Below are 22,280 nucleotides of genomic sequence, written 5' to 3'. Positions count from 1 at the left end.
AGCTAAGTAGGCACAATTTACAGTAGGTAAATAATTACTTAATTAACTACCGATAGCGTGTAGCGGGATACACCCTTTAGTAACGTTTGCATTGGCTGACTTGGAAGCCTTAGACAATTAATACTAAAGTAGCAAAAGTTTGTAGTAGATATAAATGTTATACCTATGACATAGGTCCTATGTATTTATGTGGTTTATGCACCTACCTATATGTACAGTCTATACACCTGAAATATGTTGTTGCTGTCCATTCTACTTGTGTCACATGCTGCCTGATTTTAACCGACTTCAAAAAAAGGAGAAGGTTATTAATTCGACCATTTTTTTTTGTATGTATGTTACCTCAGAGCTCCGTCATTTCTGAGCCGATTTGTAATTTTTTTTTGTTTGAGTTCCCTAGGTGGTCCCTTTTTGTAAAAACCCAGGTTTGAGGAATCTAGGGAACTCCTCAAATCTTATACATAATATCGGTTTTAGTATTTTCAGCAACAAACCAAGCACTTTCATCCAAAACAGTACCATTTAATGAAGTGGAACTACTGATGATGACACCAGAACGGGACTCTTTAACAACGCATATTTCAATTTTGGCGATTTAAGTCCGTTCCGATTATCTCGTTTTATGCGCTAGCAAACTGATACGTTTGAAGTCGTATCTAACAAGTCTTCGTACAGTCGACCGACAGCCGCCGCGCACTTGGCCCCCATGGCCCCAGTTTCAACACCAAAACGCCGCAGGAATATAATATTTCGTTAAAACTAACGGTTTCTTTCATTTTGTGTATAATTATTCCAGGATTTATGTAGGTACACACAATGAAATTAGGATCGATTTTGCCACGGCTCATGGGAGCCTGGGGTCCGCTTGTCAACTAATCCCAAGAATTGGCGTAGGCACTACTTTTTTGCAAAAAAGACTGCCATCTGACCTTCCAACCGGGGATTAGTCCGGTTTCCTTCATTGAACTATTATTACTAACGTATAGAACCGACACAGAGAACCAGTATTTTGCGCCATGAGTTGCTGCCGTTTTGGCATCAAACCATAGGAAGCGGAGCGTGCATCTCGCTACCTATACGCGTAACCTAAACGTTTTGGTCGCGTGGTACATGCTGCGATTGCGACAATTTCATTGTTTGGTATGTCGACTCTATATTAATAATAACAATGGTTTCCTCACGATGTTTTCCTTCACCGAAAAGCGACTAGCAAATATCAACTGGTATTTCGTACATAAGTTCTGATAAACTCATTAGTACGAGCCGGGGTTTGAAAGTCCCCTTGAAAGTACCTTCGTATTGAAAGTCACACGTTCTTACCGCTAGGCCTGCATCACAGAAGAAGTAGAAGAAATTAGGCTAGGCTCCAGGTTCCTTAACTTTCGGGTACAATAGGGCCATAATTTGTTTTTCTTTTTATGTACGAACCAAATAAGTTAAATTATAACAATAATAGGTCAGTATATAAGAAAACGAAACCGGCAAGTCACGTATTTTATTTATTTTGAGATAACTATTTATTACAAGACTTGCGCTATTTAGCATTTTTTTTTTCTTTATTTTCCGACATTTACAATAAATAACGCCCTTGGCTTTATCAATACTTAAATAAGTAAGTAAGTAAGCTTTAGCTTTTCAATAGCAAAAATAAGTAATCACGAAGACTGGGTAATTTTTATACAAGGTTGCGTTCTCTATAATAAATGTTGTAGAATGCATCACTGACCTAGCTAGGTCTCAGTCCTATAAATGTTACGAAGCCAGCTCAGTATGAATATATTTAGAAAGATAGGCTGAGAACTTGCTAAGCCAATGATGATACATGCAACCTTGTGTATTGATTACTTTTCTTGATATTTTACTTATCTCTGCCGAATGTTAGATTTATTTACACGAACACCATAACCGTAACCAATCAGTCGAATACTGTGATGCCATCTCGTATTGCTATATCTACATGCAGTTGAACGTGAACATTAAACTATATAATAAGAGAAAATATGACTAGATTTTTGTAACAGGTAAAAGAATAGACGAACTGCACTTACCCTAGAACTATTGAACTACAACAGGATTATGCATCACAATGATAATATTATGATACAATTATTTTTCAAGTTTATTTATAAGTCTGTAGAATTGTATGCAAAGATTGGCGCTTCCAGACGATTGCGAAGTTTGTACGGTTCAACGACTCGGCCCGAAATAGTTATAGAAACGTATTACCGCACTACACTGCGGGAAGCTCCATTGTGTTCTGCGCCTAATCCAAGGTTGAGTTAGTTATTGAGAAGCATAAGGCTAATTTAAAATAGTTAAAATGACCTTTAAACAGTTTATAACAGTCAATAATACAAAACCTAACAAGAAAGACGTTAATCCAGAACAGTTTAAATGAGCATTAACCGTAACACTAGAGCGTTAAGCGAGTCGTTTGTTGTCGCTGGTCCATTTATTTGCGGAAGCAGGAGATGGGGTTGAAGTAGCATTGCCTGAAGCGCACCTGGCGCTTGTCCGCGCGCCACGGCCTTACCAGGCGCCCATCCAGCGTGCGGCTCCAGCCGCGGGGCTCCGCCTGTGGCCAGGAGCGTCCGACGCGTCCCATTCCCAACCTGAAAGAATGTTTATAGCGTGAAACTCCGGCTACAGCTGATGTTGACTCTGCACAAAACTACAAGAGCTGAAAACGCTGGTAGCACTAGAGAGAGACCTTGGTAAGTTTATCTTTCTTATAGGACATCTATTTTAGTTTCACTTGGCCATAAGTACCATATTAATATTTGGTTTGTAGTTAGTGAACGGAGGATACTACAAAACTTTATGAATATTAATAAGACTTAAAATAACTGAGTAAGGTGTATCTACTCTTTTTATACTCTCAAAGTAAAAGCTGCAAGTAGTTTGCAAACTTCGACGACAATTTAGTTCTTTCGTTGTTTAGTTGTGTAAGAAGTTCTGCGGTAAACTTAGTGACGGTGACGCTTAGCCGTTAAATGCGGGTAATTACCACTTTATTATATTGTATGCTTGTGTAAATATTATATTACTTACTTTCATTAGTTTTAGAAATTACTGATATTAGCAACTGATTGCTACTTATTAAGAAAATATCTTATCTTATTACAATTGAAGATTCGTTTGGCATACTTTGGCTAAAGTACTCATTCGACAGTGTTTTCAAAAACCTTGCTTCAAGTTTTGCCTAATAAAATAAAAATATGTTTTTACTTATTTGGAGCTAGTTCTAGTCTTTCAGATCAAAGTTCTTTCGTCTAAGTATAAAGTTGGGCACGAAAGCGCTAATATTATAAATGCGAAAGCGTGTCTGTGTTACCTCTTCACGCTTAAACCACTGAACGGATTTAGTTTAAATTTGGCATAGAGATAGTTTGAGTCCCGAGGAAGGACATAGGACAGTTTTTATGCCGGAAGTCATCCCTAAGGAGGGTGAAAAGGGGGGTGGAACTGAGAAAATAAATTAATTGTCTGTTAATTGGTGTAAGCAATTAAGCATATTATGCTCAAAATTACCTATTGCCATTTGATTTTATCCAGGCGCTTACTCTAACTGCTGAAACTAATTCCACGCAGACGAAGTCACGGGCAAAGGCTAGTAAATAATAAACGTCCCATTTTGGCGAGTTTAAATTCTACCTACCAAATATTATCGCGATTGTTATGCATGAAACTGTAAAGTATTCGAAAAGTCGGGATGTATTTTAAATAAGTACATTATACGCGATATAATCTGATAAAATAGTTTTATTTCTACCTGCCATCTGTAAAGTCGTAAAACTTAAATGGACACACCGTTACTCCACGTTTTAAAATCCATTTAAGGTATGTAATTAAATATTAATCGTTGGTGTATGTAAAATATAAACGTAGTCGTAAATTATTTTATGTATTACAATTTCTTGCCATTAAAACTGGAGATAAACGAATACAGCAAAATGGCTACGATTACGGGTAACATCTACTAACTACTTACTCGCCGACAGGAGATAATCAGAAGGTAAAGTAAGTTTCGGACCCAAGTGACCAAAACTTGTCTTTCCGCCCTGTTAGCGGGTTTAAACATCTAAAGTATCTCAGCCATAATTGCCCAATTAGGAAGTCACGCAACTACGACTTTTGGCATTGTGTTTATAAAATGGCTTGCTACCGGATCAGATTAATTCCGACGAACAAAAACAATGTTTTTTTACGTTTAAGTACGTACTTTTTTGTCTTTTGACACATAAAATCCTTATTACTTTTTAACCAAATTGTGTCTAATTAAAGCCATTGTTGTTCGCCTTTGTACTTTTAATTTGTGTTTTGTTTTTTTTTTTTTTGTGTAAACTTGTATACTTATGTGCAATAACGTGACATAAATACATACATAAAAATACCTACACAAAGAGGTAGGTTTAAGGTAATTTTGATGATATTTGACTTCTTTCTTCTTTTGTTTTAACGCGTTATTCTGTTTCTGCCAGTTTCTGCCATGATAGCGTTGACTGACGTACGGCCATGCAGGAAGGTTAATGCCTAATATCTACTTGTGCCACGTTTGGGTGGGTTGGTCACTTAACTGTGCTGTGCCTAGTGAGAATAAGGTTACTAAACTATATAGTTGTATACAAAAATGTAAGTATTTGTTTTAAAGTTGATCGGGAAACGGTGTCACTTCAAAATCGCGTGGAAAACAGTATTTCAGTTACCTGATGCTTTATTTAAGGTGCAGTAAGTTCGTGTTCTTCTAGCGAGATGGAAGTGCGTGCCCGGGAGCCCGTATATAATGTTATTTAATTTTAATTTTTTGTGTTTTAAAAATAACAAAAGTAATCGCTGAGTTCCCTCAAGCAAAATATCGCTCATTTTCATATGTTACCTTTTGTAGAAATTTTATTATATTTTTTTAAAGTGCATTTTAGACTTCGATTGTTCGATGTTCGTGATTTTTTTCTATTAAGCGAGTCAAAAACTCAGGATTCAAATTGCTGAAGTCCCTAGAGAAAGGCCTCAAGATTGTTAATTTTTATGGCAGACCTATTGTGATCCAAAAAAGCGCTACGACTTACGGAAGCAGTGTGAACCATTCTTAATACCTAAAGTAAGTAGGTAGGTTAATATTACCTTTCCTCGGCATCCAGTTGGAGCAACAGCTTACGAAGCGCGGCGGCATTGACGGCGTCCCAGGGCCCTCCGGACATGTCCATGTCGTTACGGTCGTGGGCCACTAGCGTATTTTCCGATTGTTCGTCGTCTGGTTCCTATCGGATAAAAAAAATATTTTTACATTTGTTCACGTTACATGTCCGTCTTTGGGTCACAAAATTACATATGTATACCAAATTTCAACTTAATTGGTCCAGTAGTTTCGGAGAAAAAAGGCTGTGACAGACGGACAGACAGACATACGCACGAGTGATCCTATAAGGATTCCGTTTTTTCCTTTTTAGGTACGGAACCCTAAAAATTAATTGAATTCAAATCAAATTGCAATTGCAAATTTAAATGAATAACTTTATCGATATTATACTCGATTTATTGTAATGCATCGGTAAGCTATTGCAGTTTTATGGAGCCCACGTCGTAAAAGCATCTGCATGTCCCATAAGCAGTTTACTTTGTGTCTGTGCGTTTAGATGAGTAGTAGCTTAGTAATCGGATCCTGTCTCGAAGAAAATGTATCGTTTCGATGAATTGTGTGACTAAATATACTATATGTGCTTGCTAGTTTACTGTCTAATTCCTTATTCTATGGGCAAATCGGAAAGCTTACGTAAGGTTAGGTGGGTATAAAAGTATGGGGCAAGAGAAACACTTGTAAGGAAAATAACAGAGATTACTTAATGATATTAAAATCTAAACTAAATGATAATTCTAAAAATAAAAATACTGCATAAATAAAACTAACCTTAAAATACTTACCTAGAACGACTTTCCTCATATCTTTTCTTCTACCTTATCTATAATACTGGTAATTATTGATACATTCATATTATTATTCAATATTAATACACGTCAATTAGGCATGTATTTTTAATAGTATTATGGGTGCCGAATTACACTTTGTAGAGTATCGATTTAATAACAAATATTGTGTTAAAGGAGACCCTGGTAAATAATAACAACACTTATTGAAATATAAACAAGGGTTCGTCCGTGCCTGTACCGCCCCCGGTGAAAATAAATCGAATCTGGGGCCTATTGTGTTACAAATTAAAATTACAATTTACAATATTTTCAGCCTAATAAAGTATTTTTTTGTCGGAAAAATTATTAAATTAATGTGGAATTTCTGTATTTAAGTAGGTACAACTTAATAAGTTAAATTTTATTTGTGTCAGATTACCCCATAATATTTATTTACTTAATTCTATAAAAACAAGTGAGGCTCTTATTTTTTCTAGGAAACTTTAAACGCAAGCGCATGCAAGCGTGTAGCACAGCTTCGTGCGTAAGTGCAGTGAGCTAAACTTTTCATTTCGACTGTCAATTAAAATTCTTCTCTCTCTCTCTTTAAAATAAACCTTAGTTGGATGCGCTGTAATTGGTTTCTACATTGCTATCTCGTTATTTTCTCTCTCTAGCAGTAGCTAAAGCCAGGCCTCTTTCTCAGAGCACTTGGGCTGTTTTTTAAACTATTATTTTTCTGCTATTACATATTACGATTTAGCTTTTATGGTTTCTGCAAAGTCTAGAAACTTTGACCCAGAGAGGGCAAAGCATGATAACATGTCCAAAGTAATTATGTCTAAAGTAAATTTACAATAGCTAATAACCATCATGCCCACGATGTAGACCGACGAACATTGCAACGTTAAATACATAAATTTATCAAGTTGAGAAATTTTAAAACATCAAATGAAATGAACACAAATCACACTCCGCCCGGCCCGAAACGTGATTTACTCACGTTTCGGGCCCTTTTTTCACGTTTCGTTTAATAAAACAAATTGCCATTTTCAAGGAAGTTTCAGTCACAGTCAGGTTTTATTTTTTAAATTTAATAGAATATTATCAGGCACAAATTCTTGATGTCAATAAAAACTTGACAAAGGCAGGCAATGCACGGAACAATTTATGTATTATAATATACTCATTGAGAAATTTAGAGGAACGCAAAAGAAAAGGTTTAATTACTGGATTACAGCACCTAAAGTAATTTCAAAATTAGTTTACTTTTTTTTGTGTTCCAAGGTTAACTACAGCTGCAACTCACCAACTTCCAGTATCAAGTAACGCACACTTGTAGGGTTTTAATAAAGCTGTGTAGTGTATCGCAATGAACGCTTATTACTTGTAAGTAAGTATAACGCCACTTGTTGCACAAACACGGCTTACAATGTCGGCATGTGCCAGTATCAAGCGAGTAATCAAACAAGTTGCGCCGCTCGGCATTTCATGGGCTCGTACACGGGATTATTAATAGCAGTTAACAATTTAATTCAATAACAGGGTGGGCATGGGACCCATTATAGACTGATTTCTTTTAGGCCTCAGAATTGGAAAAGCCAAGCCCGGGTATGCGTAAAAAAAAGCATTTTCTGACGAAAATAAAAGGTTAGAACTGCGACCTTTACAAAAATCAACTGCTTCCAGAAAAGTGGGTTAGGTTAGGTTAGGTTAGACCTGTGGCCTTCACAGAAACCAACTGCTACTAGAAAACAAAGTTAGTGGGCAGTAAGTTTTTCTAAGGACAAAATGAAGGGGAAGTAATTAAATGATAGCCAATATTTTATTTGTTTAAAAAAATCAGCTGATCATCAAAGGGTTAGGTTGGTAAGGTTGGTTAGACATTTGCAGATTTTTTGCGGATCAGTTAAATTGTAATCCAAAATGAAATAATTCGCTTACCCACCGATTGCTTAACAAAACTTGATTAATGGTGGATCGCTTTCTGCCGTTCAAATAATTAATTTGACAACCAATTGATTATAGCAGCTCAGTATGACATTAATTGAGAACTGGTTTAGAAATACTTGCTAACCTTAAGTTGCAAACCAGGTGTCTTTTTTGGCTGACAAATTTTATATTTTTGTTCATCAAAATAGGAATATTTTGCAGATCGATTAAATGACACCCAAACTAAAGTAACTAAGGTGGTTTGAGACTTGAGACTAACAGTAAAGAAGTATTATTATCATTTTTATATTTTTTTGTCCTCAAAATTAAAAAAAATCTTTATGGCGTTTAGAACTTGAAAGTAAGTACCGTTATGTGTGATACTGGGCCAATGTAAATAGTAGGTACAAAAGTAAAAAAAAACAAAATAGCCACTTTAAACGCACAGCCCTGTAAGGGTTTCAATATCGTATATTAAAACTTAACGACGCGTATGATGGTCGAATCAAATTTTGACGATCAAGTCCGCCTATGCCGAGCCATTTAAGCAGTTTAAGTGACTTGTGGGTCATAATAAAATCCTAGTATTCATAACGAATATATTAAGCCTATACGCAATGAAATAAAACTATATTAATGGATTATAACGCGTTATTAAAATATTTTGTTAATTATTTTTGTATGTGGGTAGTTTTGCATGTTGTTGTAATTTTGACAGAGGTGAATATATTTTTCCTCAGTTACTCGTTGACCACTAACGCTGTAAAGGGTTGGAAACGTCGGGATGTCTTTTAAATTAATTATACACGATATTATACATTAAAGTAGTTTTATTTCATGACTAATGCGGTAATCAAAGATAATATTCCTAAACGCAATGTTAATATAAAATTACTCTGTATATGTTTGCCGGTTGCATCAAACTCTTTGTCACCCTTAAAACGTTCACAAATTTACTAAATTTTATTGTATGGGAAGTTTCATAGTCCACTGCTGAATGACGTTGATCAATCCGCTAAATTTGTTTGGTGCAATCGGCCCTAAAATTATAAATGTCTGTCAATCACATCAAGCGCCCGAAGAGATTTGGGTGGCATCAGAACACATAGCTTATAATACTTCTACAGTGTGTAAATCCAATACGGGCGATAAATTAAACCAGATATAAGTGTCCACCAGATCCGTGTAATCATTAATTAAAAAGTTTTTTTAAGTTATACTTAACTATGACCCTGTAATTAATTTTTGAAAATTTACCAAGCAGCAATGTACTGCAAACATTACAAGAAATAATACTTATGACATGACATTACAAGATACGAGCTTTTTATAGTAACTGCCAACAAGGTTTACATTGCGGCCCGAATTATTTTGTATGGTTCATATTTTTATTGTATCTCTAAGCAAAAGTTATCTTAATTGTACACTTCTTGCCAGTCTTGAATTTACACACTGTATATATCTCAGGACACCTCTCCTAATCTTAAGTGGGGTCGAAGTTACAACGTTAATACTACAGGGAGAGGGGAAGGCATTTTTAACGACTTACGAGGCTAGTTTCAAACTAATCTGGAGTAAGATGGAACGTAATGAATCAGCGGTAAATTAGGTAGTCTTTTATTAACGGCACTCGTATTTCAGTTCTGGCCTACTTTTATATTCCGTAATCTCATTCTATCGTTTTCCCAATTTATCTCCTGTCACTTTCCCTATGCATTTGAGTCTATTGAATAGCACTTCCATTCATTTGTGCATCTGCTGGTATCTATTCAATAGTTCCAGTGTATGACGTTAAACGAGATTCTCGCTTAATGCCCTATTTAGTATTTCTTGTCATTACTTTTTGAATAGGAACTATTCACTACATTTCTCAATTCATTGTATGTTTACGACTATACTTATATGATATTAAATAAATACAATGTGTCAGCGAAGAAAAAAATATCGAATTGCTTACGTTGGAACGAATGTATTTTTTTAGGTCAACACTGGGTGATAAATGAAGTAGCTATAATAATAATAAACAAATATAGTTAAAATTAATTAATAAACAATGAACTAACTTATAAACCTTAAAAACTAAAACTAAAAATAAATAAAACTAATCATAAAATAAATAGTGATAAATTACATTTTAACATTTAAAAAACCGGTCAAGCGCGAGTTCGTTTAACGCACCGAGGGTTCCGTACAAACTTTCGATTATATCATGTAAATGGAATCACGAAATACTTGACCGGAAATATACTAAGCGTAATTGTGTACAGCGCCATCTATCGGCAAATTTGGTTTTTCAAGGATACTTAATTGTTCATTATGTGAACCGATTTCAACAATTTTTGTTTTATTTGAAAGAAGGTATTTTAGTGTAATCTTATAGACATTTCAAGTATAAAAAACTTAAAAGGCTTAAATTGCAAATTATATTAGAAAATGATTTTTGATAAGTTTTTAAGATAGAAGTGTGATTATTTTTTTCACATTTTCCTTCATAAGTCAATTTTTTTTCACTAAAAAAAATAATAAAAAACTGTTTTGTAATGTTCAATTCGAGCTCTTTCAAATGACATCCCACTTGACCTAGTAACTACACTTTGACTTTTTGCCCCCTCTTTATATTGGGCATTTTTCATAATTAATAAAAATAAAACAAAGAAATACACATCCAATGTGTTAAGGTTAGCGCTATTCATAACTATTTTAAATTTCAAATCGATAAACTTCAGTAGTTCTAGAGATATTTAGCAATGTGACAGACAGACAGACAGACGGACAGAGTCGCACCATAAGGGTGGGTTGTACCGTTTTGGTACGGAATCCTAAAACAGTTATTGTAATGTTAGCAACCTGACAAAATAATCAGATAACTTCACTTACCATTGGCGCGGCGTTTGCCGAGACTAATAGGAGCAAGGCGAGTGTGCTCACGAGCACGAACATACTGGTGTACGCCGAGGAACACTTCATTGTGTGTTGCTCTGTCGATACCTGATGAGAATAATAAGGCAGATTTATAGATTTTTGACTGCTAGAACCTACGGTCTGCTACAAAAAATCCATGACTTTTAAAGCATATTTTCGATAAGAATTGTATACAATTTCTCAGGCGCTGAAATAGAACTTCCAACAGCCTTACAGCTTTGCAGCCTTGCAGCTAAACAAAACAGATTGTAGGTGATAGCTCAATTAGGAACTAATTAAACTTTGACAACAGCGGTACTGTACTGTACCTCCAACCATACTGTAGCCAACCTTAACTTTTACCCAACCGTCTGAGTTAAGTGGGAGCCTAAATAGATTAGGTATTGAATATGGCCGATTTGAGTTGTTTGACGACAAAGTTAACTGACTACATCTAAAAGTTATTCCAACCGGACAATATCTATCGTTGGTTTATTAAATTGTGTTGTGTTATTATCTACCAGTGTTGGCCGAACGTTAATTGCAATTAACCATTAACCATTACAAATTAACGTTTCGGCCAACACTGTTATCTACCCATATATTGTATTTCTTAAATAAATTAATAGACGCGGCTGACATTAAAAATATCTATCAAAATAAAGAAAAAATATTGTGGTTGGCTTTAGCTTTGAATATAAAAAAATCTTTTAATTTATCAGGTACTGGGTGGCCTGAATCATACGCAAGATAAACATGACACGTGTTTACAGTAATGTTGAATAACCTTTCTGGCTGTGTCGGACGGTTGCGGCGGGCTGAGGCTTTTTTATTAACCCGGAGCTCCTTCGGTGTCAAAGCGTCAATAGCACTGGTGGCGTGGACGCAATGCAATTAATTTCACGGAATTTTCTGCTGTTTGCCCATTTTATTCATTATGGTACCGTATTATTTATTATTTGCGAAAAAAGATGACTTGGGGTCTTTGACTTTCTCAAACTGACGCCCTACGTTCACCAAATATCTGCGTATTGCCTACGTAGCCAGTTTAGTCGTATATTTTCTCGAAAACAATGGAACTCATAATCTTGTTTGTAAAACTGTCTATTTTTAATTTGCTAAGATTTATAGTTGACGGATGACCTGTGGGCCAAAACAGTCACCCGTTGGGTTCTACAAATTGTAAGACGTCACGGTAGACCTCGTCGGAGATGGCGGGACGAGCTTGACGCCTTTAACAGAGACTGGTGGGAGACTTTCGGGTATAGGGATACGTGGAAGAATAAGAGAGAGGCCTTTGCCCAACAGTGGGACAATATGGGCTCATAATAAAATAAAATAATAAAAGATAAGAGAAGAGTTAAGACTGCGTCCGGTCCAGTGGCGCCATAACTAGGGGAATTGTGCTTTCTAATAAACCAATAAATTTTTGTAACAGTATAATATATTAATATTGTTGTCCTACTTATTCCCCAATTTTTGATCTATTTGATGTAGTTTCATATTACTTACTTTTGACCTTATCACCTAACCTAAACGGAAAAATGTGGCCAACATTTTTCCGTTTAGTCAATAAAGAAAAAAACAAGCAGATTAAAACTAAGGGACAATGACCAAAACATACATTTTCCTTCATAAGTAAATTTTTTTCACTATAAAAAACAAATAAACAATGTTTTGTAATGTTCAATTCGAGCTCTTTCAAATGATATCCCACTCGACCTAGTACCTAGACTTTGACTTTTTGCCCCCTCTTTATATTGGGCATTTTTCATAATTAATAAAAAAAAATAAAAAAAATTAACTTGCCATGTGCAGTTAAGGTTAGCGCTATTCATAACTATTCCAAATTTCAAATCGATAGCTTCAGTAGTTCTCGAGATATTTAGCAATGTGACAGACAGACAGACGGACAGAGTCGCACCATAAGGGTTCCTTTTGTACCTTTTTGGTACGGAACCCTAAAAAGACGTTTCAATTATGTATAAAAGATGAGGTACGACTTTAATTTAAGGTAAGTGATTCATGAAGCATTAAGGATTATTTGCGGTGCATCAGCAATAAGGAAGGCATGCCTGAATTTGTTAACGAGAGTCAAACAGAAATCCAATATCGAAATTAGAGGGTATTTTGATTGGAGTTTACAATTTTAATGAGTTATCCCCGTGTTGTTGTTAATTTTCGTATTCATATGAAGTAAAATACAGTAATAAAGAACCGGCCAAGTGCGAGTCGAACTCGCGAACCGAGGGTTCCGTACTTTTTAGTATTTGTTGTTATAGCGGCAACAGAAATACATCATCTGTGAACATTTCAACTGTCTAGCTATCACGGTTCATGAGATACAGCCTGGTGACAGACAAACAGACGGACAGACGGACAGCGGAGTCTTAGTAATAGGGTCCCGTTTTTACCTTTTGGGTACGGAACCCTAAAAAGGACGGATCTATACGTACCTACATCTGACATACTTAACTTTTTACGCAAACGAAATAAATACAAATTTGCGGACGACACGTTAGGCCTTGGTCGTCAGACACTAAAATACTAGTAAAAGAAATATCCCAAAAGCTAGTTGTTGTCTGGCGACCTCCGGACAGGGGCGTATTTTGCCAAGAGCAATGTGACAATACAACGGGGCAATTCGGCCAGTATCTTCGGGACAATGCCTCGGATTACATTACGTTTTGTCTAATGCTGGCACCACACTTCGCCTTATTTGGCAAATATTCGTGTTGCACTTCTTTCCTTTGACATACAAAACAAAAGGGATGCAATACGAATATTTGCCAAATACAGCGAAGTGTGGTGCTGGCATAAGTTTAATTTTATGTGATATATGTGACCATAACTATTTACTTCGTACCTTCTTACTAAATAAAAGTAGTTTAAAAATACTCTTTACTTCCTACTAAGTAAATTAAGTCTTACAGTGCATACGCCTGCTTGGAATATTATATCATTTTTACTTGCTTTTGCGTGATGAAAACCATTTTTATACCTCAAATATTAATGAAATATGTATTCAATTAATTATTCGATGATTTAAGTTAAACTAACCTTTCACATATGTCTGCATGCTTGCTTACTGCTAAATTAAAAACATATTATATAGTTATTTATTGTCTTAATTATAAGTGATATTTTGTAAATTTCTTTAGAAAATAAAATACTCTTTAAACCAAAACGAGGATGCAGCTGAAATCTAATAGCGGGTAGAAGGCGTCACATTAATATGCAAAGGCGATCAAGCTGAACAAATCGGTTGCATAAAGTAACGGCCATTAGGAGACGCGTTCACGACGAGCTTAGATGCAACATGTAATAAATATTTATTTCATTATTCATAAAATACAGTATCATAATAAAAAGGATCAAGTTTTTTATTATGATTTTTATTTTATTTTCTTCTAGAAAAAGCTAGAAAATCTAATATATGTAGATAAATAAGACGTTAGGACGAAACGAATGAGGTTAGTTTTAAGAAGAAATACGACAATCACGCTTCCTCGAAATATTTAGTCGAGTTAAATCGATTTTTGATAAGACTCCTTCAAGTTCCGTCAAAGTGCCAGCGGATAATTTAAAAATATCAAAATCGTCTGTCGCCAGAATGAAAAGCAACGATCTAGGTTTAAAAGCAAATGTAAAACAAACAGCTCCTGGTTATACAAAGGACTGAAAGGACCAAGAGGAACATGCAAAAAGAGGGTGCCGAAGTTTATAACAATCAAATGAGAAAATTGATTTTTTAACGATGAAACCTATGTTTCGGCGGATCCCAACGGTTGATGATGATGTTCCTGCAAAGCAATATTTTCATTCGACCAGTCGTAAACATCTGAATTACGATCAAAAACTCGGACCAAAAGTCACAAAATATTTAGTATGACCAAAGAAGTGGTTACAAAATCTCGAACAGCCGTAATGCTGCGGGCCGCGAACAATCAGAAGAGAATGGGCGCAAATTTTATATTATCCTAAAAAAATTATTAATGTTGTCACAATTCTGAACCAATAATTTTAATGTTAAGTTTTCAATATTTTGAAAATAAATTTGTCTTTACTTCTGGGACGCCCCATGTAGTGGTTATATAGTCTTTGCACCCCATTATCATGTTTATTATATTTGAAATTGATTTACTTGAACGAATGTGGACTTAACCATACATATTTTTGTTTGTTTTAACTATATTATTCCAATTACCAACTCACAGTAATTATCAATTCATCGTTATTTTAGGTCTCCAAAAACCTACTTTGAAAACAATGTTGCCCGAGTTTGACGAACTATTAATTTTTTTTTATTAGAATTATTTTTAGGGGGCGCCGTAAGCCTTCAGTAATAAAAAGGATAAAGTAAGACACTTTCTTCTAGAAAAAGCTAGAAAAACTAGTATATATAAGACGTTAGGGCGAAACGGATGAGGTTAGTTTTAAGAACATTTCGGGAAGAAATAGGACAATCACGGTTACCTCGAAAAATGCATATATAGGTACATATGTACTTGAAAAATTCGACCTATGCCGCCGTGACTGACGTGATTTTATTTTTAATTTTTCAATTTTTACGAAAAAATAGTTATTGAGAATGTACCTCAATGTGGGTAAATGGTTTATCGAAGTTGTTTACTTACATAGCTAAAATATGGAAGTAATTAGCTCATTAATATGTGGGCAGGAAACTTCCCCATAATAGTGAGGACCGGAAATTGCTAAGTAACTTGATTTTCATGTACCTGAAACGTACATATTTATGTAGCTCTCGCATTTCTGACCCAATAGCAATCGGTCTTTACGCCGAAAAAAATTCTTTCATGTTTTTGGATTAAAAATTAATACTTGTTTGCTCTTTCCGGATTTCGTCACCGGAGACAAACGAGCTGGTTAGTCGTCCAAGGCAGGAACAGGAACATCACGATTAAGAGAGAAAAAAACTGCTTGCATCTTCTGCACCATGCTATAGGGGCATATTATTACGATACGATACAAGTGCGAAAAATAGGAAATTCGCAACGAGTGGTGAATTTAAATCGACACGAGTAAAATAATACATCTGGTGCTACATTACGACACCATGTGCTATATAAGCACATTACGTAACTACGTCAAAAATTTAAAGAGCCAACTATTACCAAGAGCCAACTAGTACCTGTACCTGTATTGTACCAATAAAGATTATCTTATCTTATCTTATCTTATCTATCTATTACACCATGCTATAGGCTGTCACTAACACAAATTGATCCAAGTTGATGAGTAAATGAATTTATTTATTTATTTATTATAGGGGCATATTATAGTTATTTACGATACAAGTGTTAAACAATATGAATTACATATTCTCACGTGTATCGTACAACTTTTTACAGTAGATATGGCCCTTTAACTTTTCGACGTAGTTACGTAATGTGCTTATGTGGAAGTTTCCTGCCCACGTATTTATGAGCTAATTATTTACTTAATTACAGGGTGTCGTAATGGAACAATTTTTTTAAATTTTACAGTAGATTCATCTGGTGCTCATAATAAGCACATTACGTAACTACGTCGATATTTCGCCACTCGTTGCGAATTTCGCAGTTGTATCGTAAATAACTACCTATAGTTTATCAGATAAACAAACACTGTAAACATTGTAAACTTGGTTGTTTTTTGAAATAATAGTTGTATTATATTCTGTTTTTATTAGGGTTCCATACCCAAAGGGTAAAAACGGGACCTTATTACTAAGAAGCCGCTGTCTGTCTGTCCGTCTGTGACCAGGCTGTATCTCATGAACCGTGATAGCTAGACAGTTTAAATTTTCACAGATGATGTATTTCTGTTGCCGCTATTACAACAAATACTAAAAACAGAATAATATAAATATTTAAGTGGGGCTCCCATACAACAAACGTGTTTTTTTTTGCCGTTTTTTGCGTAATGGTATGAAACCCTTCGTGCGCGAGTTCGACTCGCACTTGTTAAAATACATAAAGTTGTGTTATAATGTACTGACAATAATTAAGTAAATTAACCTTCCAAGAACAACAGCCAGACAGCGGAAAAGCTAAAATATATAGAAGCATGTAATAGTCAATAATAATAATTGTTAGTAGACCAAACATTTGTATAATGAATAATTAATAATTGAAACAGTATGTTTAACCTGAAATGTTGAATTAATTTGAATGATTTTCACCTTTGAGCAAATTAGCGTTCAGTAAAATAGGTAGGTGGGGTAGTACATAGGTAAACAGAAGTTAGATCGTTGTTTGCTTACATACACCTTAAATTGACGCAGCTGCCTCAAGTTTCTGAAGTTTATCTAATATAAGTTTACCGCTTAGGATAATCGATGTGAGATGTGCGACGCAAAAGAGTTTTACAATAAGCATTATCTTATTAGCCGGCTATTTATTTTCATTCCATTTTACTAACCTACAAGTATCAAGGCCAGGGGTTTTTAATGAATATTTATAATGGCCGTATAAGCAGAAATCGACATTATATATTTATTTTATTTTAAGGATACATCATAGAAACAAAGCCAAGGGCTTTCTAGAACGGGTTTACCTAAAATCTAAAAATCTTAATAATAAATTATTATACCACCTACCTACTACTACCTACTATTTTATTAAATAATTTATTGTTAAGACCTAATTTATTAATCTAACAAAAACTGTTTTTTTATGGAGGTGGTTGTTTTATCAATATTAACTAGCAAATCTTTTTGCTAGTTTAATTGATTAATAAATTGAAAAAAATTATACGTATGCGAATTTTACACAAATTGACCAGGTACTAACAAATTACTGTAATTTTTTTTTCGGAAACAATTCTGACTGTACTTCTTCTCATTTGCATGTCTATCAAATCAAGTACTTCCCGAGACCTACGTAATGAGCCAGTGTTTGCGTTTTTTACCATCGAAGAGTTATTTTGGTTACCTTTTGACAGCATCATCAGATCAGCTCCATGTTAGCATATTATTGCATTGACGTGCAAATTATTACGGAAATTCTCCAAATTTCAAATAAATCAGACACCGGGAAGTATGGTTCTTATCTAAATTATTAAAAGATTTAAGCTTTTAACATTTTTATCGTAAAAAGAAAAGAAAAAAAAATGTTTTAAATATTTATACGTCCAGTGGAGCGTATTAGTTTGTCATAATCGATCCATCATTCGCGTTACAACTTTCAGTGACGTTCCGCTAAAAGTATCGAGTTTAATTAATCTTGAGCAAAGATTATCAATTTGGACTTTTATTACTTTTACTTGAGCCGGTAAGGGAAATTTATATTTACATTTTGGGTAACGAACAACACTAATTAAAAGAAGCTATAGTATAATATCCTTTAAGAGTTGTTTTAAATTAAGTTATTGGAAATTTCATGTAAATGCTTGAAAAAATAGTATCAATACAGTAATGTAAACTTTCAGTTTAGGAATAATTATGATAACTCAAATACAGTGTTAAGGATGACTCACGTTAGACCGGGCCGTTACCAGGCCGGAGCATCCGGCGCTTCGTTTTCTATGGAAAGCATCACGTGATCACCAGTCATGTCATAGAAAAGTAAGCGCCGGAAGCTCCGGCACGGTCCGGTCACGGCCCGGTCTAACGTGAGTCATCCTTTATGGTTAGCATTCAACACGGCCAACGCAAGGCCTTTAAGGTAAAATGGGGCTTTCAATTTTTTCTGAACGTACTATACGATTTTCCAGAAGTATCGTTTAACATGCATGATGGACATGGACAACTGGGCGCTAAATAGCATCAATTTGCTGCATCCTGATTGTAAAAACGGCATAATAATGTACCTTGGAATTTAGCGAATGCTTAACTTTAGCGCCATTAAGATATTACTTAACTAACAATATTTAGATTAGGTAAATATCTGATAGTTTACTGTAAATATCCAACACTAACAAATGTATCTATTAAAAAAAAGTTAATAAAGAGCGGTATCTGGTAAAATAGTTGAATTAACACAAACATGAAAAAATTGGTGTGATTAAATTATGTGTTTAATTAGATATTTATTTTAAATATGTAGTTGGCAGGACTAGAGCGAGCTGATTTTTTGTGTTACATAAAGACGAAAGGGGACAACCGCTTCTCCATATAAACGAAATCCCCATTTTCCTCTCTGGATATTAACATTATACCAAATATTTTTACGCGATTTGATGTATATTAATCATAGCGTTTGATTTTTTAAATTTTTTAATTATTATAAGAATTAGGAGCTCTTAATCATTTCTATGGAATTTGGAACTTTTATAATAATCAAAAATTCAAAGAAGTCAAACGACCCCTTCGATAGATATGGTCAATATACAATAAATTGTGTAGAAATATTTTCCATGAAGTCAATATCCAGGACGTAAAATGGGGACTACGTTTGTATGGAGAAACGGCCGTTCCTATCCTCTTAATAGACCGGGTAACCTTTTTTTGTATGGTGGATTTTATAAACTATAAGATATAATTATTGATAGAAATAATGTTAAATAACTGCTAATTTACATTCTATGTAAAACTGGATAAGTACACGTCCAAGTTTTTACTAAAATTAATTCCATGATCAAATTGAAGCACCGTTGTTGTACAATACTTATTGTTTGAAGTTTAATTGTTTTATTGTGCCACACGAATCATTTAAATAATACGTTCACAAAATTTTTATCGACAAATGATATTAAAACAATTAATTACGTCCGAGTTTTTCGGTTAAACTCGAAAAAGTTAAGGACACAAAAATAATTGAAATAAATAAAAAAAATATATCGAATTTTGTAAACTAAAACAATCGCTAAATTTGTAAATATTGAAAATCAGTAGTGAATAAATAATTTAAATGATAGAGGCACAAACGATGGATTAATTATGTATTCACTACTGATTTAAAAAAAAAACTATTAAGGACATAAATATGTTTAAAACTTTACCTCTATTAAAATTAATTATGTTTTTTTTACTATTATATATTGTAATTTAGTTTATAATTTTTATATACTACAGTGTGTTCTATCTACTATTGATTTTATCAAGAAGTTCAAAAATACTACTTCACAAGAACCAATAATGATGATAATGGATAATTTATATTTTTCCAAGTTTTTTACTAACTTACCTTTAACAGCGCTCAAGTAAAGTTGCAAGCGAAGCTTCCAGCACTTCCGTGTTGTCCGCCGATGGTTTTTGAACGCAAATGAAGGATCCGCGGTGGTCGGCGCGGCTTATATACGGCGTACTCGTAGAGGCTGCTACGCGCAAGGTTACGTAGGGAGCTACGCTGCTACGTACAATATACAGATGCGACATGAAGGGAGAGTACCTTAAATATCGTAGATAGGATATTTTCCTGAAAGAAGACTTCATGTTATTTTTAAAAGTTAGTAATACTGCATTCAAAGATTTTCTAAAAATTCTTGCGTCTGGGTATCGAACCGAATTAAATGCGAAAAAAAAATCACCCGTATTTTTATGATGCTAATGAAAAAATAGACAAAAAATAATAATTCTCCTTAAGTAACATAGTATCTTAAAAGAAAGTGATAACGTAAAATGTTGATACTTTAAAGAATAATCATTTATTGCCGACGACGACGTTCGCAAAATAGCGTTATTATCATTCCATAGATAGCATTGATTATTCGCAAATAAGTATCCACTTAATAAACGACTTTCTGGCATAACTTTCCTAATTAAAAGTGCCGTGCAGATAAAATGATAAAACTTAAAATAAATTAAATTAAAATTAAATATATCTTTATTTCAGACCCATATATGGTTAGTTACATTAACTTAAAAGCTATATTATTTACCTACACTAAGTATTTTTAATACTTAGTATTTGAGCATTTAATTAATTAATTTACAAAAAATACTCAATTGACTTCGGCAGTTATTCCTTTCTTTTAAGATTCTATGTTACTTGAGAAGAATTATTATTTTTTGTCCATTCTTTCGACTAGCATCATTAAAATACGGATGTATTTTTTCACATTTAACTCGGTTCGATTCCCAGACGAAGGAAATAATGTTTAGAAAATCTGAATGCAGTGTTATTAACTTTTAAAAATAACATAAAGTCTTCTTTCAGCAAAATGTCGCATAGTCTTGGGACGGCCTGTATATACAATCAATATATATTATTAAAAGTAACTTTTTTTTGAGAAATGTATTTTATTAGATTATATATTAGAAATATTTAGATAATAAAGTTGTAATCACTGAAACCAACGTTTACTTTATCTATTATAAGTAGAAGTTCTAGATTTGGTAAAATGTTTCATTAACTGACTTCAAAAAGGAATTTTACCTACATACCTCACACCTGAAGTGATTTGCGTATTCTAGTATAGTATCTCGTGCATTTGATCTCGGAAACTTACATTTTTCAAATGCATCTGCTGATGAAGTACGTAATAAGTTACGCATTGCTTTGTAAAGTCTTTTTTTCTTTTCTTATATATTTTTTTACATCTTGTTTTTAATTCTGTGCTTATAGAACTAAATAAAAACATTATAGGTAAATCTATTTAATCTTTATAAGCACATATTATATCGCTATTATACATATACTAGTGGCTCTGAGAGCTGTAGACCTCGAGAGCATAGCTTAAAACTCAATAAATGTATGGCGCCGTCATTTCGAAACAAAAAACAAAAACTGAATCGACGAAAAAAACTATTTAATCATCGAACCTGCTCACAAAATTTCACGAGAATGAGGGCTATCGTTTTTTTGCTCACCAGTTGGCGCCTCTGTTGATGGTGGTCCAAAAGACTAAAGAACAGCTGTCAGTCCTTGAAGTGACAAGTGACATTCGACATTTCAAACTATGGAAAAGACCACCATCTACACTAGCGCCCCTAGCGGCGAATTCATACGCGTTATACCTCATTGGCTGAGAATTGCGACCTGTAGGAGAACAGCCGGACATACGAAAGCACTTGTTTAAGATAAAACGGAGACCTTCGCTAACGCTCGGTCAATCAACAAATCCAAACTGCTGATGATGATCATAATGAAACTATTTAACGATACGTATGGTCATGTTTGACAATTTATTTCATAAAAGTAAGTGCTTTGTTTGCTATTATTTTCTATTTACACCAACACAATCGAAAATGATGAAATGAAAGCTAACCTAGAAACTTATTTTTGGAAATCCCTAGAAATATACTCCTTGAGAAAAGCTGGGAAAAAGCATAATACAAATATCTATATCATGCGAGCGTAGCCGCGGACATAATAACTGATATTTAGATAAAGGATCAGGAATAGGCTTTAAATAGACCAGGAAATTCACGCATAGTCTTACGTGGACGCAACCTGCGCAGCCTTACAAAAACTCAATTTTTCATTCATTTATACTGTTTTCACCATTACATATATGAAGGATTACTAATATCAATACCTAAGTACACAACTAAATTAACATACTTTCAGCTTGAAAAAGTTCAAAAGTTCAAAAAAAAACGTCATTCCAATTTTATCAATCTGTTCTTCATTTAATGTTGATATGATATTAGGTACCCT

General features: G+C 34.2%; 1 protein-coding gene across 2 annotated transcripts in view; it reads right to left on the bottom strand.

The window, feature by feature from the left end:
- Positions 1 to 1,529: 1,529 nt before the first annotated feature.
- Positions 1,530 to 22,280, bottom strand: part of LOC134746098 (allatostatin) — a 33,535-nt gene continuing 12,784 nt past the window's right edge. Inside the window, exons 1-4 of one of the 2 annotated variants that reach the window (XM_063680350.1) lie at positions 19,866 to 19,933; positions 10,714 to 10,824; positions 5,122 to 5,258; positions 1,530 to 2,612 (exon numbers count right to left, since the gene is read on the bottom strand). In XM_063680350.1, coding sequence (XP_063536420.1) covers positions 2,453 to 2,612; positions 5,122 to 5,258; positions 10,714 to 10,803 — 387 coding nt within the window. In that variant the 5' untranslated portion in view covers positions 10,804 to 10,824; positions 19,866 to 19,933 and the 3' untranslated portion in view covers positions 1,530 to 2,452. Of the gene's footprint in view, positions 2,613 to 5,121; positions 5,259 to 10,713; positions 10,825 to 19,865; positions 19,934 to 22,280 lie in introns of those variants that run through there. The other variant, XM_063680349.1, reaches the window with a different exon arrangement.

Source organism: Cydia strobilella, chromosome 12, assembly GCF_947568885.1.
Source record: "Cydia strobilella chromosome 12, ilCydStro3.1, whole genome shotgun sequence".
NCBI lineage: Eukaryota > Metazoa > Arthropoda > Insecta > Lepidoptera > Tortricidae > Cydia > Cydia strobilella.
Note: the sequence above shows the minus strand (reverse complement) of the source record. Positions and strands in the feature narration are given on the sequence as shown.